The sequence below is a fragment of the Esox lucius genome, chromosome 7 (assembly GCF_011004845.1).
Source record: "Esox lucius isolate fEsoLuc1 chromosome 7, fEsoLuc1.pri, whole genome shotgun sequence".
NCBI lineage: Eukaryota > Metazoa > Chordata > Actinopteri > Esociformes > Esocidae > Esox > Esox lucius.
In genome coordinates this window covers 11,809,878-11,829,086 of record NC_047575.1, presented here as the reverse complement: position 1 = coordinate 11,829,086, position 19,209 = coordinate 11,809,878, and the positions used below count along the sequence as shown (strand labels likewise).

The 19,209-nt window shown below is 44.7% G+C and overlaps 2 protein-coding genes across 3 annotated transcripts; both read left to right on the top strand.

Moving 5' to 3' along the window:
• The first annotated feature begins 4,578 nt into the window (after nt 1–4,578).
• Nucleotides 4,579–6,502, top strand: her1 (hairy-related 1). The gene is made up of 4 exons (XM_010870518.2): nt 4,579–4,605; nt 4,817–4,912; nt 5,240–5,330; nt 5,703–6,502. The coding sequence occupies exons 1-4, from the start codon at nt 4,579–4,581 to the stop codon at nt 6,500–6,502; spliced, it is 1,014 nt and encodes a 337-aa protein (XP_010868820.2).
• Nucleotides 6,503–7,841: 1,339 nt separating this feature from the next.
• Nucleotides 7,842–13,115, top strand: mepce (methylphosphate capping enzyme). Of its 2 annotated transcripts, none has more exons than XM_010870463.5 (5): nt 7,842–8,142; nt 8,648–10,629; nt 10,757–10,975; nt 11,815–11,938; nt 12,036–13,115. In XM_010870463.5, the coding sequence occupies exons 2-5, from the start codon at nt 8,698–8,700 to the stop codon at nt 12,074–12,076; spliced, it is 2,316 nt and encodes a 771-aa protein (XP_010868765.2). In that variant the 5' UTR covers nt 7,842–8,142; nt 8,648–8,697; the 3' UTR covers nt 12,077–13,115. The 2 variants fall into 2 exon arrangements, with proteins under 2 accessions (XP_010868765.2, XP_010868766.2); XM_010870464.5 differs by lacking the exon at nt 7,842–8,142 and adding an exon at nt 8,149–8,345.
• Nucleotides 13,116–19,209: the final 6,094 nt, after the last annotated feature.

The following is a 19,209-nucleotide window of genomic DNA, read 5'->3' as shown; positions in this document are numbered from 1 at the left end:
TCAGGCTCTCCAGGCTTTGGTTAATTCTCTCTCTCCGACGTTTCTCCACCTGGGGCTTGAGGAGCTAAGAGAAAGGTGAAAGGAGACCATGTGGGAGGCCAGATTAGTGTCTAAAATCCCACTATTTCAGTTAAATGTATCCTCATATTTCAAACGTAATTCATTAAGTATCCATTTACCCTGACAAAACATAAAATGTAAGGTTAAGGTTATCATCTTATAATTCTCAGACATTATAATTAATTTATAGTGGTTAATTGTTTCTTACCTTTCTGTTCATTTTCTCGTATACACTTTCCGTTAAATTGTTTCCTGTTTTGTAGTAATCCACAAGTTTATGCTGTGTGTAATTAACTGGATGTAAATTAAGGGCCGTGATCGAGAAGGGCAGTGGTGTTTCTCTAAGATATGTAACTAAGATAGGATAGTCTCTCTGAGATTTCTGTCTCTACCAGACTTCAGTTTGTAAGTCGTAGTCGTGACTTTCGACTCCTCCCATCGCCATCGGATAGCCAATCCGAACCAGATGCGTCTGCTTCAGGCAACTGAGTATTCAGAAGACAAATTCATAGGCAATAAACAAATTGTATATATGCATATATTTATTTTATTTATGAGCATATATAGTGTTATATATGCAGTCATAAGAAATAAAAACGTACTTAATTCTAAGTAATTATTTTGGTTTGGTACTGGTCACATTGACAAGATGGTTATAAAATCTATAAGGTAAGCACTCGATTTATTTTAAAACGAGTTCTTAAGCTTTCCCCAGGTTTACAACATAAGGATCAAAGGGTCATAAGGACCTCACAGTCTTAACTATATCATCCCATCCGTTGCCACACGGCATTTTGGGTTGGCACGTGTACGAAATTACTGACAAACGGCACGCTTATTGTAATGACAAGCAAGGTGTTGGCAAAAGTCCATCTGTGTGACACGGATTTAAATATGAAAGAACAACGACACCTCCACCTCTCAAACACAGACAGGCACACGTTTAACCACAAATGGCACATTCCAACTGGCACAACGTTTTTACGCACAGACCCAACTTGTTTTTCTAAATCATTTATACAGAAAAGCTGATGATATAGCCTTCCCATACGCAGTTAACAGTGTGGTAAATAAATTAATTTACTCGATCATTTTCATTTGCCCTAATACCTGTTTCATGGGAACCATCGCACCTCCAGTGGCGATCCACGTCTGCGCTAAATTATGTACACGTTCTAACAGGTAATAAACAATTAAGTGATGTGTCAATTCTAAACCTTTCCCAAGGGAAACGGCTCTACCACATTTTCCCAGACTGTCACATCAGGAAAGAGCAAAGACAATTTGGTCAACGTACTAAAATACAGGCGTAACATAGCAATATATGCTATTCTATTTTTTTCCAGTCCATATAAAGCGCAAAACATGCATTGCACGCTGTGATTATTGACATGCTTGACAATGTGTACCTAATAACCAAGCAAATATACATTAATCCAATTCTAGCAATCCACTTATAATATTTAGGACATAAAATGGCGGTCGCAACTCGAATTAAACTTTGTTACAGAGGCTTGGTCTCGAGACGTAACATACATTTTAAAGAAGAACGAGGACACTGTCCTTGCTTATAATAGTTGGTTATTTATTACGTATCGTTACGTATCGAATATTATAAATGTTAACCGATCTATCTTTCATTGAAATCAGCGTACATTTTTATCCACCAAAGCAAATGCAATTTAGATAATACGGTGTTATAGTGCGTTCCGCTCACCTCCCCAACCATGGCACGTGTTCATAAAAGACAAATGCGTTGTGTACTGCGGGAGAGGTGTGGGTTAAAATAAAGCGACACATTAGGTGTTTGGTGAGGGGTGACTATCAGTCTCCACAGCACACGCTGCAACAAATGCTAGGCCAATTGGACTTTCCAATTTGGCACTGTTCACAGATGGAATCGTTGCTTTATTTTTATTTTTATACATTCAGACAGGATGAATATTGACTAAATTCAGTTGCTAACTCTGTTAAAATATTAAGCTACAGCTTTCTAGACTGCGTAACATTTTAACGTTATGTTTAGGTGAACATGTGCTGTGGGAACGATCGCACCCCATGACAACACCTCATTGTCTTCTAAATTATGTACAACTTCTAACAAGTAGGCTCACAAACCAACGTGTTATTTCTATAGTTTCCCAGGGGAAAGGACTGAGGGACATATTCCCAGTAGAATCTGAAAGGTCACATCAATTAACAGAAACCTAAGACTGTCAAATATTTTAGCATTGGACCACATGCAATCGGTAGGTATACACAATATATTGATTAAGCAATATATTGATTATGTAAGATATCTTAAATATGGTATCCATAACAGTTAAAATGCTACGTTCATTTGCGATATTACAAGAAGATGTTAGCCACAACAACAAAGACGGCTGGGGTGCCAATGGCCCATCTATGAGTACGTTTGGCCTATACATTTCTTAAAATATGCCGTAATTGAAAGCATATTTAATGATGTAACTTCATGGTATAGAGTACATCTAGTCTGAAATATAATGGTGATGACATTGTAGGCTACCATAGGTTTCTCTCACAACCATTTTGTGCTTTAGCCTGGATCAAAGGGATATCCCACTGGCCTCGGGCACGCGTTGTGATAACTACAACAACACCCGCACGTTTGGGTGAAACACAATTTAAAATTTTGACATTGATATGAAATGTGACCCTCTACCCCCAGATTCACATAACTTACTAAATGATAAGAAAAAGTCATTTCGCAAATCTCAGTATGATATTTCAGCTTTAATCTAAATGGATATATTCATCGAAACTGTGATTTTAGTCAGGTCGTTTTTATTAAGGTGTCAGTACGGGGTCGACGTGTGCCTCTGGGAAAAAACACACCCTCCAGAAAGTTAGCGGCACTACTTTGATGTCAACCTGCTGAAAAATGTACAAATTCTAACAGGCAATAAACCAGAGCTCCAACCTTGCTCCATGAGAGAGAGATTGGGGACATTTTCCCAGCGATTCACCCCGATAAAGCGTCGACAAACGCTTTAACAGAATTTCACACAAGGTGTTTGATGTATTTGAACTTGAAATATTCTATCTAGTCCCGTTTGATTTCAATTTAACTCAAAGCGTTTTTGCTTATATGTTTATTTAACCTTCACACAGGGTATTTCCAAATAAGTCTAGGCAATAACCAAACCAAAATAGCCCACAATATTTATGACGTTTACAATACAGAGGTCGGCAATGCTGAACTGGATGGGGCAGGACCAAGCACGAACTAGCAGGATCTTATAGGGACATTTTGGGCGTTATAGCATATTTTTGTTAGAAAATACCTACTCATCTGAAGTGCGCCGTGCAGTAATTTAATTATTACGTTTATGCCAAGTCTCTTCTAGCTCCAATTTCTCTCCGTCTCTCGCTTAATGTGTGTACGTGCATTTATAGGTTAGCTGCAATGGCCTCTTTTACGCATGGACTTAACCATCGAATGCCTTATGCTCTATTTACGGTAAAGCCACATTTAGATTCACATGGCTCGTTTGTGTATTTCGTGTTGATTAACAGAGCTATCTAACCTTCCCTTGTAGAGCAAATGGTAAGGTCACTGTGGCACGCTCAGACAAGGTGCGACGGTTGTCATCCATGCGTAAATTGGCACTTGCATGTATTGTATACATCATAAAGACGAGTGTGTTCGAGTTGGTCTGATGGTGTTCATTCTGACACTTTTTCAGCAAAAGTATTTTTCTGTTCCCACGAGAAAATCCTTTCGATGCATAGGTTCTGAAGATACACCCACCAATCCCCATAGATACATTTTGTACCAAATTGATCCTACATAAAACGATCACTTATTTACAGGCCAATTGCGCCAATAATGTTATAAACGCATTATTGTGAAAGCTAAATAAAGTTCAGAGAATGCATACCCTGGCATTCCCAAACAATAACATACTCTACGTATTTGGTTGCCTCACGAGGGACACCTCTGGGGACATCTCAGGGGTCAATAAACAAAACATAGATGTATATCATTTATCAATATCAAATATGCATATACAATATATATAACTATAGAAAAATAGAGTGTATATATATATACACACTCTATGGACTATGCTGATTCTAAATGATTATGCTATACTTTATTAAAATTATCTGTTTTTAGACTATTCCAAAAAAGTTTTATTGAAATTGAGATAAACTAAAGTAGGAAAAAAATCCAGACAAAAATATTAACTAATTTGTCTTTGTTTTACCCTAATCTTTGAACACAATCAACTTGGGAAGTTTCAAGAAGGCATGAGGACAGTATGCTTACGGTGAAAACGTCACTGTCACCTATTCAACCAATGACAATTGTTCTGCTTGACCTTATAAATAGCCATGCGGCCTTAGCTATTAAACCAAACACGTTGGTGGGTGTGGATACTTTCTCTTCAGCTTCCTTGACCGGATTGGATGCATTTATCGTTTTCTATTTGGAGAAGCATTCTTCATTCATACAGGCCTACTTCATCGCAGAAGTTGGAGGGATAAAACATGAATAATCGTAAAGCCATAAAGAGGGTAAGTTCAGATCTTGCTTATATATATATGTGTGTGTGTGTATATATATATATGTATATGTGTGTGTGTGTATATGTTTATGTATTATATATATACAAATATTATTAAAAATAACTCAAATATATATATATTATCAAAATATATATATAAAGTATAGGAGTTCATTTTGGATTAGGATCAGCTGCAATTACTGATCATGAAGATTTACTAGGTTCTCAAACCCGTGATTGAAAAGAAGAGGCGTGACAGGATTAATCAACGCTTGGATGAGCTACGGACTATTCTGCTAAGGAACACTTCTGACATGGTGAGTTGAGATAAACACATATTTTGTAGGCCTTGTAAACGTAATCCATTACATTTCAAACAGTGGGCACGCAAACCAATCCCATGCAATGCAATGAAAAAAGTATGTTGCGCCAAAGGTAGAGTTTTCACGCACATCATTACTACATGGAATTAAAAACCAACGTTTTTAATTTTTTTACCGAGTATATTTGTCTTAGTATAGTATTAAATCATACATATCCTTCTGACTCATACCAAAATGAATACCTTAAAAACTAATGTAAACTGTTGTACGTGATGGTTGTGCGTAATGTCATATTGACTAGGATTTTTTTTTCTCTCACAGAGGCTAAAAAATCCAAAATTGGAAAAAGCTGAAATTTTAGAGTTGACTGTTGATTATATAAGAAGAAAAGCAAATGGAAAGGACAGCAAAGGTATCTATCAATCGAAAATTGTATTAGTTTCCCCCTATTATTTTTATCTGATGTAATTCATTTAAGTGAAATAAGACTGTGAGTGCTAATAATAATTTATTTTTCTCTCCCCAAAACCTCCTTATTTATTCCCTTGGCAACTAATCTACAAACACCTACAAATACATAAACTAATGATTGACACCCTGATTCCTCATACTGTCCTCTTTCTCTCTGTTTGGGTTTTCTCCATATTCATCATCTATTTAATCATGATATTTTCTTATGCTCTCATCTTCACATTTCGCTTTTTTCTCTTTCTGCCCTTTTTTCTTTTCCTAATTTTCTTCTTATACTGTCTGACTCTCTAATGACCAACACTAACCCTCACAGAAAATATAATGAAAGAGTCCTCGGCTCCAGTAACTAGCACTGTGACCTCCCAGAATATAAGCACCATACAGGAGAACACACAGCCCCTACACAACCCTATATACAGTGCAGGTTTCAGAGAATGCATCTCTCGACTGGACAACTACATAGACAGCGTGGACCCCTCCCAGAGAGAGAGCTTTGTCCAGGAAATGAGGGACCACCTGGATACCCACAGTGCCTTCTCTCAGGGGAGGGTGCAGAGCCCGGCCTTTCCCCTGGACCTCCAGCCTTGGGGGCTTACAGCAGAAGGACCATGCTTCATGAGCAGAGGCCCGAACAGGAAGGACAGCACAGTGACGGGTCATCAACGAGCCAGCAGGGAGGCCACGTTCCCCTACATCAACACCTCTCTTCCCATCTATCCCAACACCTTTGTGCTCCACCACCACCACCCAGCAACACATACTCAACACCTCTCACCCCCATACCCATCTCCCCCTTACTCCCTCTCCCCCCCACCCTCCCCCTGTTACTCAAGTTCCTTGTCACCTTTCACCAGCACCCCTCCATTCCTCTCCTTGCCATGCCACTTCCCCTTCCCTTCCTCCCCCTCTCAGCTTTCCTCAGATTCCTTGTCATCCTCTTGTCACAATACATCTCAGGCTGTGGGGCCTCTGGTACCATCCCATCCTCCCTTGGTGTCTAGTACCCCCACACCTCTCCGTCCCTTTGGCCCTTTGCCCGATGCCCCAATAAGGACTCTGAGGCGGTCACTATTTCAGATCCAGCCCCAGACAGTATGGAGGCCCTGGTCCTGAAATCTAGACAATGGTGATGGAGATGGACCCAGGACATACAAGTCTCCACAATCTGAGTTCTGAGAAGACATGCCCATCCAGATCATCATCACACACATTCAGGACGTTCAGGAACGTTCATATTTATGCATGTTTAGTGTGGGCCGACTAGGAGAAAACCATGGTTGAGGTCCAAGACTATCAAATGTTTTCTGAAAACTTTTCACTGTCACTTTAAAAGGCCTGTCAACACACTGAATTATTTTTGTTTTACTAAAGGTTTCTAAAGAGCTTACTGGGTTGACTGCCTGGAGCTCATCTCTATTTTCATTGTCTTGGACAATGGAGTTCTTCTTTAACATTCCTATGCAGTTATTCCCTGTCTAATATGCTTTCCTAAATTATAAAACATGCAAAACATTGTAGATATATTTATATGTTATCATGTATAAAGTTTTGTAATTAAATTCATATTTTACTAACCTGTCTCATTTTCTGCTTGATTTCTGTCTGTCATTATTGGTAGTGCTATGTAGCCTCTTTACTGGAACATGTCCAATAATCTAAACTGATAAAAAAAAAAAATAATAATACATTAGAACTTTTACTGAATATTCACCAAAATGATGATCACATATTATGCGCTACCGCTCTAGCTCTGGATGTTTTAAAGGTTGTTAAAGTCGACGTCCACAACCTGTAATTTATTTATTTACAGTGAACATTACCACAACCTTAGCCTACTGATTTTAGATGCCTGTCTGCATACAGACAAAATAACTTTTAAAATACCCAAACCAGGGGTCAATAAATGCTTACTCATTGGCTACAAGCATTTAGCCAATGCTTGAATCAGATTTATTCAAAACAATTTCCAACCTATTTCTAATCAACAATACAATTTACAATTAACCTCTTCAAGTTTCGCAGCGGAAGATCCTGAACATTTTTGATTAAAAAAAACTACAAATCCCATTAACAAGTAGCCACTTCATGCTGCCCTACCACATGTCTGAGAAAGAGAGGGGGCGGGGTCGAAGCGTTGTAATCTAGTCTATGTTGTTCTTTTTTGCTTGTACTCAATGACCTAAATGTAAATTTTTTGTACTTAAATCACGGCCATTCTACGTACACAAAACATTTGAAATGTATAATTTTCCCAAATGGCGGGGGAAAACAAATTATATTTCAGACAGGCAAATTATGTTATACCTATGTGTGGAAAAACTAGGTCGAGGTGAACTGCCCAATCCATTCTTGCATTATAATTGGTCTATTTCACAAGGACGACATGAAAATCGTCATCTCATTGGTTCAAAGGCATGTCTATCTGAGTGTGTTGGCTTTTAGCAAAGGATAAAACAATCATTGGAACCCAACCTGAGATAGAGCTGTTGAGCTAGAAGTTAGCGCCCCGAGTTTGGAGTCTAAACTGCGAGCGACCTCACAATCATACACAAATTCACACAGAACGACCACAGTGGTTATTTTCTTAGTTTTGGAGAGGCTTGTCTCCCACACAGTATTTATTTCTTTAACCAGTGAAAATAATAATAGCGAACAATCAAGATATCTACGAAGCTGATGCTGCGGGAACGTCAGTAACTCGGGGAGGGAGTGTGTCAGTGACAGTTCAGCTTCACGCGAAGGCGGGGAGAACGGTGAGCTGAGCGGACTGTTGTGTTGTTGTTGATGATCATACAGTTGCTTAATTCTCTTACTAGAAGGCTAGTTTATATCGCATATTGCATCTTACTTCGTAACATTTACTCACGTAAAGAGGAGGATTCGTGAAAAATATCGGCATTCATAGCTAGCTAACACCATTGAGGAAGCGGGTTCACGAGTACCAGCAGGCATTGAGGTGGGTTCAATGTCTTCATTGTGGTCGTTCACTCAACGTTTGGCTCCTGTAACTTAAACTGTACGGGGTCTTGCATGCATTTTGGGGACGTAGATTGACTTGCAGGCTCAATATCAAAAGTTAACGTCAGTAATTCTTAAATTGGCAACTTACACAGCTATGCAATCATTCGTTATTTAAATTGCAAGGAAAGCCGCAACGGAGTATAATTGCGATGTTTTAAAAACTATTTTGTGGGTATGTTGCCTTTGATTAATGCATTTCAGTGAACATTGTAATAATACTTTTTTGTGTGTTTTCAGTTTACTGGTTCCATGTCAGCACAAAAAGTACTGAGTAGAAGGTGATAGAGATGTCTGTTGATAAAGAGCCTGTGCCCACCAAAAGTACCAAATTGGACCCAGCACCACCTCTGCCGCCCCAGCAACACTCAGCATGCCCTGGAAGCTTCAACAATGCCCCAAAAGTGCCAGAGGCCGCCCTGGACAATTCAGACATCACTGATGTTGTTGCTACCTGCCCCATGCCAGACAGTGGTTCCCAAGCCAAACAGAGAAGTTTGACTCACCACACCGACCAGCAAGAGAGAGATCGGCAGCAGGCTATGGCAACTGAACAACACCTTAACCCTAAAAATGGCTTGCAGCAACCCAAACAACAACAACAACAGCAGCAGCAGCAGCAGCAACAGAAGCTCTCTAAGCGCCGTAGCACAATTAACGCTGGGTTTAAGCATCCGGCAGGGAAGCGACGACGACGGGCCAACTCTGAGAGTGACTCGGTTCTACCCACCAACTTCCTGCTGGGGGGAAACATCTTTGACCCCCTGAATCTCAACAGCCTGCTGGACGAGGACGTGAACAGGGCGCTGAACGCTGAGACGCCCCGGTCCTCCCCCCTGCCCGCCAAGAACCATGACCCGGTGGAGATCCTTATTCCCAGGGATATCACCGACCCCCTCAACCTCAACAGCGAGATGGAAGGTAGGTGTGTCCTGGTCTCACCCTTCAAGAGCGGCGGCAGGCGACGACACCGCCACAGACACCATGGAGGCGGAGGAGGCGGGGGGTCCACCGTTGCCGGGTTGAACCTGTCCGATTCAGAGAGAGGTGCCGAAGTGACCAGCACCACCGGTTCCTCCCGGATGAACCCGGTGTCGGCTAGTGCGGCGTCTGCCTCTGTCCAGGAAGAAGCCGCCGTGGAGCTGCAGGGAGGCACTGGGATCAACCACTCCTGCAGCAGGGATGAGGCCACGCTCCCAATATCTACTCCCCAGACCCAGCCTCGAGCCCCGGCAGACCCCTCGGGCACCGCGCACGGTGGCCTGAACCACCTCAGCAGCCGGCAACGCAAACGCAGGCGGAACTCTGGTAAGACGGAGGCCCCCGCAGCACAGTCCGCCCCCGCGGTCAGGTCGGGGGCCGAGGAGAGGGGCCGCGGGGGTGCGCCCGGGAGAAATGCGCATTCGTCCTTCCACACTCCGGTGGTCGGCCCCCGGGGCTCGTCCCAGGTGCCGGGTGGCCGCCAGCACGCCCAGAACCAGCACAAGCAGCCCCATCAGAAGAAGAAGTTCCAGTATGGCAACTACAACAAGTACTACGGCTACCGCAACCCTGGTTGTGGCGAGGACCCGCGTCTCCGCTGTCTCCGCCGGGAGTGGTTCCAGGGTAAAGCCGTGCTGGACCTGGGCTGTAACACGGGCCACCTGACCCTCTGCATCGCTAAGACGCTGCGGCCTGCCCACATACTGGGACTGGACATCGACGGAGGTCTGGTGCATGTGGCCCGCCAGAACATCAGGCACTACCTATCTGAGGTGCAGGTCCGGGAGGCCCGGAGGGCCGCCGGGGAGGAGAAGAAAACCGGCGGGTCCGAAGAGGAGAAAAAGGAGGAGAAGTCCGTCAAACGGGAGGAGATGGGGGAGGAGATGGGGGAGGAGACCGGGGAGGATCCGTCCTGCACGGTCGGGCAGGCCCAAGGACAGGGCGAACCGGGTGGAACAGGGAGCGGCAGGTCCGAGAACGGAGATGCAGGGAAACGGGTGAGGGAGGGTGGCGTCCCCGCGGTGACGGCCGACGGGGTGGTTATGTCGCGTCACACGGAGAAAAGGGCCCTGGAGATGGAGGAGGATGAAGACGACTCTGCAGAGCCGGCTGTTGAACTGGGGACCAGCTCCTTCCCCGTCTCCTTATGCCTCTCCAGGGGGCCAATAGCAGCCCCTCCGCTTCCCCAAACCCCCGCCATGCCTCCTGGCAGTTTCCCCTCCAATGTCTCCTTTGCCAAGGTGAGTGAAGCCTTTTGATTAGCGTCCGTTTGTATAATCAGCATCCGTTATATTAGGGAGCCGATGAATACGGGGAATGATCATTGAAACTCGGTGGAGAATCACCTCCCAGTGTCCCTGTCCTCAGGGGAACTACGTCCTGGACAGCGATGCTCTGCTGTTGACCCAGCGGCCGGAGTATGACGTCATCCTGTGCTTCAGCGTCACCAAGTGGGTGCACCTGAACTGGGGAGACAGCGGGCTGAAGCGCCTCTTCCACCGGGTCTTCCGACACCTGCGTCCTGGAGGCCTGTTCATCCTGGAGCCGCAGCCCTGGATCACCTACGGCAAGAGGAAGAGGCTCACGGTGAGTGGGAACGGGGTGTAATTCACTCCAGCTGTGTGGTTGCTGTGAGTGCCTGAGCCAATAGCTGTCTGTTAGCCATAGTGACATTAGCCATAACAGGAACTCCAGCCTTTAAAGGGGATAGATCGACTTAGATTAATATTTGGATGAAATAACACTTACCCTGAGTTGTTCTTGATGGCCCATGGAGTTATTTTTCATGACAAGCCGTTATTCACCTCTGTCCCAGCCTGGAATTAGCATTATTAGCATAATCTGTTCATTAATTGAAACTGTGTCCCAAGCAACAAATGCTGCAATGGAAGCGTAAACTAACTCAAGAAACAGTAGGTTTCTGCTTGAAATGCAGCTTGATTTAGTTGAAAGTGTTTTTTGAGTTATTTTCCGCTTGCAATGCAGCTTATATGTCTCGGACTCCCAGTTTAAATTACAATGCTAATAATGCTAATTCCAGGCTGGGATAGAGTTGAATAACGGCATGTTGTGAAAAATTACTCAATGGGCCTTCAGAAACCGCTCAAGGTAAATATTATTCCACTCAAATATCAGTCTAGGTCAATCTATTCCCTTAACCCGTTTCTTTGCAGAGTGACAAAAGGGGTGGCAGGTAGCTTAGTGGTTAGATCATCTGACCAGTAACCAAAAGGGTGCTGGATGAAATCCCTGAGCCAGGAAGGTGAAGAAAAGTGTTTTGGTTCTCTCCCTCAGCAAAGCAGTTAATGCCAATTTTTCCCAGATCGTTGCTGAAAATGAGAATATCTTCATATTCCTTCGTCTGTTTTTCGCTCTGGGGCAGTTCGGCAGTCAAGATGACATGATAACGAGCGCCTCTTTTACAGGAGAGCATCTATAAGAATTACCAAAGCATCCACCTCAAACCAGAAGACTTCTCCACATATCTGACATCTGAAGTGGGATTCTGTAGCTACGAGTTGATCGGGGTGCCTAACACTTTGTCGAAAGGTTAGTCACCCTACCAAAATCCATATCTGGTTCTGTTTCATCTTCCAGACTGCTTTTTTCTGTTTTTAAAGCAAACGCATGTGTATGTTTTCCTCAGGTTTTCAGAGGCCTATCTACTTGTTTCATAAAGGAACATAATGGTCCTGGAAGATCAGTGTCGCAGCAGCCAAAACGTAAACCACCATGAGACGCAAAACAAATCATCCGTTCTAAGATCTGCCTTCATCTCCATCCTCTAAGCATATCTGTCGAAACCGGACAGACTCGGTCAGAACTTTGTGCGGGTCTGTTGTTCTGAAGGCAAGGATTTCAAAATCTGAGACTGGATTTTATATAACAATAATCTGAATGTTTCTTTACCCACAAATCTGTACTCTAGAAAATGAGAGGAAAAGCTTTGAACTCAATCCTGATTTTGGACTTTTTAGCAACTCATGCACAGGCAATGTGTCCATCTCTTTTTACTACTGTTCTAACTCTTGTTCGGTCCAGAACTATATTTTTCACAGTTTTCTGTCAAGACGAGGTTCATCAAAATATCATAGTTTTCATCTGTGAGGATGGCCAACGGTTGTTTTCACGTTTTGTCAATGCTACTCATTTAGGGACATTTCTCAAGCTTTTTAGAAGAACCGTTCTGCTTATGAACACTTGGTTTCTGTGGCCTGACAGACTGCCCAGGAGAAGCTGTTCGATTTAGTGCGTCTGCTCTGGGTCCCGAGTGCATTTCCTGCAGATCTCATGTCTCATGTACATCGACTCCTCTCTAACTCTTGGTAGCGGATTAAAGAACAACTGACCCCACATGGACTTAGCTATAATGAATTGAGGGGACGATCAATGTTTTTAATTTGGCTTCAATTGGAATGATTATGATTGTGTTCTTTTCCTTTCAGTATTTTCACGCACGACTGTATTTTTATTGTTTTCTTTCATTGGGATCTTTTTGTCACGTGTTTAAACAGGAGTTAGCAGCCAGATAATAATCATATCTACCCTATACATGGCCTCAGTGGTTTGTAAATCAAATGTTAATCCAGCTCACTTTAACTCAAATCAGTTCATAATCTTGTTTATGCTTTACTCAGTTCTTATGCTTAATATTTGTTTACTCTTACCAGCAGATAGGTAGATGCTGGTTTAGTTCTTATGAAACGTTTTTGTTTGTTAATAAATAAATTGATTGAAATGCTGTCTTACTCGTTATTGATTCTACTGGGGACTAGGTTCCTGAGGCCATGAACTAAGCCGATTAGATTTTTCTTTTAGCTTAAATCCAAATCAAACAATTTCATTACGCATTTTGTTTTTGACACCAAACCTACCACTGATGTTTGGGCCGAAGAGCTTTTTATTGTCTTGTTGTCCAACTAGGGTAAATGCCTGGAGTTGAAAACAAAACCCCTCGGCCTCATGCATCAGTGGAGGCTTTGGTGTTCTATGAGAATACATTGGCAGAAAACAACACCTCTGTAAAATAATGTTTGTGAATCTGCGAAGTACTGGGGCTACTTGGCTGCCGCTGTTCTTGAGGCCCTTTTTAAGGTTTGTTGGCATTATGAGTATAACCCAGTACATAGAAATTTGTGTCTAAAATTTGGTTGCCTCTTCCACAAAGTAAGTGAGTGTATCTTCCAGGGAGACCAGTATCCCCACATTTGGTTTCTCTTGGTCAAAGGAAATCTTAATTTTGCAACTGCCTTCACATTTGTCCTAGTAAAAATCCATTGTAAAACCTGTTATTTCTAATTGCAAAATTCAGTCCGAAAGAGCAGATGAAAGATATCAAGGCTCTGGAAAGCTTCTGTATAAAGGAATGGTCAAGGATTCCTCCCAATGTGTTTTCCAATCTCAAAAAACATTTTAGGACAATAATAAGAGCAATTTTGCTCGCAAGACCTCTGATGACCCAACAAACCCAGGACGGCATGCAGAGGTTTGATCAGCAGGTTGGGCTGAGAGGCACATGACTGAGTCATTCCATGTAAGGAATATCCAGTATGGTCATGGGATCACCACCAGGAAGTACTAGCCTTCTGCTGAGGTGATGATGGCCCAGACCACGCGGCTGGCTGAAGACTACTGTCAGGTCAGTCCCCACAGTGGAGGGCAGTGTGAGGTCAGCCCGGCTGCACAAACCCCCAGATACACCAGGAAGTTTCTCCCTCCCTCAGGCTTCTGAGTGGTACCATGTCAGCACCCTTTGTACTGCCTGGTGAAGTCAGACTAGAAGTGCCCACCCCCTGACTTTCCTACCACCTGAGATTATGTCCCTTTAAAGTCAGCGGCTTGGGAATCCGCATATATTATTTTAAGAAAAGCATACTGTTGCTTTAGATACTGCAATTTGTTTATTTTGGCACTTTTCAAATTCTGATAAACTTTTTCTGGTGCCATGTTGGTTTTGTTTTGCCTCATAATTTGTCATGTCCTGGAACTACGTTTTGACTTGTTTAGTATGTGTCAACTATAAGTTGCTCTAGATAAGAGTACTTGCTAAATGATAGAAACGTAAATCTAAGATTTGGTTAAAGGTAGTATTCAAATCAGGCCAGTAATAGTAAATCTATTTAAGAGAAGATCACTATAAAAAAAAAGATCACTATACCATACCATACCATCATCTTCCGCTTATCCGGGGCCGGGTCGCGGGGGCAGCAGTCTAAGCAGGGATGCCCAGACTTCCCTCTCCCCAGACACTTCCTCCAGCTCTTCCGGGGGGACACAGAGGCGTTCCCAGGCCAGCCGGGAGACATAGTCCCTCCAGCGTGTCCTAGGTCTTCCCCGGGGTCTCCTCCCAGTGGGACGGGACCGGAACACGTTCCCAGGAAGGCGTTCCGGAGGCATCCGAAACAGATGCCCAAGCCACCTCAGCTGACCCCTCTCGATGTGGAGGAGCAGTGGCTCTACTCTGAGCTCCTCCCGGGTGACCGAGCTTCTCACCCTATCTCTAAGGGATCGCCCAGTCACCCTGCGGAGAAAGCTCATTTCGGCCGCCTGTATCCGGGATCTTGTCCTTTCGGTCATGACCCACAGCTCATGACCATAGGTGAGAGTAGGAACGTAGATTGACCGGTAAATCGAGAGCTTCGCCTTGCGGCTCAGCTCTTTCTTCACCACGACAGACCGATACATCGACCGCATTACTGCAGAAGCTGCACCGATCCGTCTGTCAATCTCCCGTTCCATCCTTCCCTCACTCGTGAACAGGACCCCTAGATACTTAAACTTCTCCACTTGAGACAGGCACTCTCCACCAACCTGAAGTGGGCAAGCCACCCTTTTCCGACGATTTTGAGGTACTGATTTTCATTCCCACCACTTCACACTCGGCTGCAAACTGTCCAAGTGCGTGCTGAAGGTCCTGGATTGAAGGGGCCAACACGACAACATCATCCGCAAAGAGCAGAGACGAAATCGTGTGGTCCCCAAACCTGACACCCTCCGGCCCCTGGCTGCGCCTAGAAATTCTGTCCATAAAAATTACGAACAGAACCGGTGACAAAGGGCAGCCCTGCCGGAGTCCAACATGCACAGGGAACAAGTCTGACTTACTGCCGGCAATGCGGACCAAGCTCCTGCTTCGGTTGTACAGGGACCTGACAGCCCTTAGCAAAGGACCCAGGACCCAATATTCCCGAAGCACTCTCCACAGGATGCCGCGAGGGACACAGTCGAATGCCTTCTCCAAATCCACAAAACACATGTGGATTGGTTGGGCAAACTCCCATGAACCCTCCATCACCCTGTAGAGAGTATAGAGCTGGTCCAGTGTTCCACGGCCTGGACGAAAACCACACTGTTCCTCCTGAATCCGAGGTTCTACTATCGGCCGTATTCTCCTCTCCAGAACCCTGGCATAGACTTTCCCGGGGAGGCTGAGTAGTGTGATCCCCCTATAGTTGGAACACACCCTCCGGTCCCCCTTTTTAAAAAGAGGGACCACCACCCCGGTCTGCCATCCCAGAGGCACTGTCCCCGACTGCCATGCGATGTTGCACAGGCGTGTCAGCCAAGACAGCCCCACAACATCCAGAGACTTGAGGTACTCAGGGCGGATCTCATCCACCCCCGGTGCCTTGCCACCGAGGAGTTTCTTAACCACCTCTGTGACTTCAGCCCGGGTGATGGACGAGTCCACCTCTGAGCCCTCATCCTCTGCTTCCTCAATGGAAGCCGTGACGGCGGGATTGAGGAGATCCTTGAAGTACTCCTTCCACCGCCCGACGACATCCCCAGTTGAGGTCAACAGCTGCCCACCTCTACTGTAAACAGCGTTGGTAGAGCACTGTTTCCCTCTCCTGAGGTGCCGGATGGTTTGCCAGAATCTCTTCGAGGCCAGCCGATAGTCCTTCTCCATGACCTCACCGAACTCCTCCCAGGCCCGAGTTTTTGCCTCCACAACCACCCGGGCTGCAGTCTGTCGGTACCCGTCAGCTGCCTCAAGAGTCCCACAAGCCAACCAGGCCAGATAGGACTCCTTCTTCAGCTTGACAGCATCCCTTAATTCCGGTGTCCACCACCGGGTTCGGGGATTGCCGCCTCGACAGGCACCGGAGACCTTACGGCCACAGCTCCGAGCGGCCGCTTCGACAATGGCGGTGGAGAACATGGTCCACTCGGACTCAATATCTCCAGCCTCCCTCGGGATCCAGTCGAAGCTCTGCCGGAGGTGGGACTTAAAGATCTCTCTGACAGGAGCCTTGGCCAGACGTTCCCAGCAAACCCTTACAGTACGCTTGGGCCTGCCGAGTCTGTCCAGCTTCCTCCCCCGCCATCGGATCCAACTCACCATCAGGTGGTGATCAGTTGACAGCTCCGCCCCTCTCTTCACCCGAGTGTCCATGACATACGGCCGCAGGTCAGATGAGACGACAACAAAGTCGATCATCGACCTGCGGCCTAGGGTGTCCTGGTGCCATGTGCACTGATGGACACCCTTATGCATGAACATGGTGTTCGTTATGGACAAACTGTGACTAGCACAGAAGTCCAATAACTGAACACCACTCGGGTTCAGATCAGGGGGGCCGTTCCTCCCAATCACGCCCCTCCAGGTGTCACTGTCGTTGCCCACGTGGGCGTTGAAGTCCCCCAATAGAACGATAGAGTCCCCAGTCGGAGCACTTTCCAGCACCCCTCCCTGAGACTCCAAGAAGGTCGGGTACTCTGCACTGCCGTTCGGCCCGTAGGCACAAACAACAGTGAGAGACCTATCCCGACCAGTAGGCGCAGGGAAACGACCCTCTCGTTCACCGGGGTAAACTCCAACACATGGTGGCAGAGCTGGGGAGCTATAAGCAAACCCACACCAGCCCGCCGCCTCTCACCATGGGCAACTCCAGAGTGGTGAAGAGTCCATCCTCAAGGAGTGTGGTTCCAGAGCCCAAGCCGTGCGTAGAGGTGCCCCAGACAACATAGCTCCTAGGGTCACTCGGGTACTCAAACCCCTCCACCACGTTAAGGTGGCAGTTCAAGGAGAGATCACTATATATATATTTAATTTCCAAATTTGTGGTCAACAATAAATGCTATATTAGGACCTTTCATGAGTTCTGGTGCAGTTTGATGAAAGTATTTTGGCTCTATACTAAATATATTTCAACTTACACTCTCAGCTCTTGTTTGAGGATATTTGTGTACATTTTGGTTTCACCATATATAAAACAATGTTTGTAGTCCCCTCTTTCAGGTCACAAGTATTTGGACAATTGTCTTCACTGGTGTTTATGGCTAATCATTTTCATCACAGTGTGTGCAGTCATAAGAATCCTTTTAACATCCAATCTTTATTATCGGCTTTGCTTTTGCCTTGCGTTCGGAGTGTCTTTAGAAGTCAAGGAAGGCATTATAAGGCCAAAAAAAAGTATTAATATGAAACATTATCCTGGAGGTAGGCATCATTATGTCAGCCACTTACATCTACAGATGATTTTCACAAGCTTCTATCTAAAAAATGCCTGAAAAGACATTACACTGTAAGTAACAAAATAAAGACATGCCTAATTTGAGGAAGATTAAACTTAATGGAAAAGGCTTCAAAACAAAGCGAAGTATTGGTTGTATTGGCCAATACCCTGTATTGGCTTGTATTGGCTGAGCATCACTAGAGACGATACCTAGACTTCATGCCGTTAAATAAGTGACAGTTTATTTGGGTTTAAGTTAATTGAAAAGTTTTTATTATTTTTAATTATCTACATTGAGGACATAGCCTGCCACTTTAAATGCCCTGAAAACTATTGGGGAAACTGTCCCAATGTTAAAAATACAATGAAGGGGAATGTGGATGGCTGAGGGGACTGGAGAAGCTCTTGAATCCTTCCCATGGTAGAGCCTCATGTCCCTGCAGATGACCATCAGAGCAATGTGGTCTCCTAAAATTGAGCTGGGTTATCAATACAAAACTCTGGTTTCATCTCCCTCTTTATGTGATTTCACTCACTTTGTTGTAGTTTGTTATTGTACCACTGGATGGTGTAATACTCCATGAAATGAGATCTCTGAACTGTTTGCAGTTTTCCTATCAGGCTCAACCCCAAACCAGAAGACCAGAAACTGGGGGGGGGGGGGGGGGGGGGGGGGGGGGGTAAATCGCAAAATAACAAACAAAAAACAATCAACAGTAGCCTAATCTAAAACTGTACACATGACCTCATTAAAGATTCAACATTTTGAGTCAACCCACCAAGTTATGCCTGCACCTGGTTGTGAGGTCATTTCATAACCCAGCTTAAGACACGGCTGTGAGATTGGCCTACAGTCTAAAATAAACGCTATCCTTCAGCAGCATCGTCCTGGTCCACATGTTCCTCCTGGGCCCCATTTATTCCGACCAGAGCCTGTCCTTGGCCTACTTACAGGCAGACTGAGGCAGCCGTGAGACGAGAAGAGAAGTCTCAAGGAAAGCAGAGAATGGAGATTACACGTTTCCAGGTGAGTGTTTTGCCTGCCGAGCGTTAGGAAGTGGTTGTGTTTCTGTAATACGTTTCCATGCTTGTGCCTGGTTGTGCTGCTGTGTTTCTGTCTTTCTTTTTAGAGACATTCTGTTATGTCTGCTAGTCTTCAGTGTGTCTCTAGTCTCCGGCTGTATAGCCAGAAGAATATGAGCAGTAGAGACAAGTAGTTTGGCAGATGGAACACTTACATAGATACATCCAGAAATCTGCATTTGTGTGCGAGTGTGTGTGTGTGTGTGTGCATACATGTGAGAGAGTAAGTGAGAGACAGAGAAATGGAATGTAATCTGTTTTGTGCGTGAGTGTGTAACA

Bases quoted from the DNA above. Each gene is read 5' to 3' on its own strand.
- mepce (XM_010870463.5), top strand. From the start codon at position 8,698: ATGTCTGTTGATAAAGAGCCTGTGCCCACCAAAAGTACCAAATTGGAC. The intron at 10,976-11,814 runs GTGAGTGGGAAC...CCTCTTTTACAG, and splicing joins GCAAGAGGAAGAGGCTCACG to GAGAGCATCTATAAGAATTA. The intron at 11,939-12,035 runs GTTAGTCACCCT...TGTTTTCCTCAG, and splicing joins GCCTAACACTTTGTCGAAAG to GTTTTCAGAGGCCTATCTAC.
- her1 (XM_010870518.2), top strand. From the start codon at position 4,579: ATGAATAATCGTAAAGCCATAAAGAGG. The intron at 4,913-5,239 runs GTGAGTTGAGAT...TTTCTCTCACAG, and splicing joins TAAGGAACACTTCTGACATG to AGGCTAAAAAATCCAAAATT. The intron at 5,331-5,702 runs GTATCTATCAAT...TAACCCTCACAG, and splicing joins AAATGGAAAGGACAGCAAAG to AAAATATAATGAAAGAGTCC.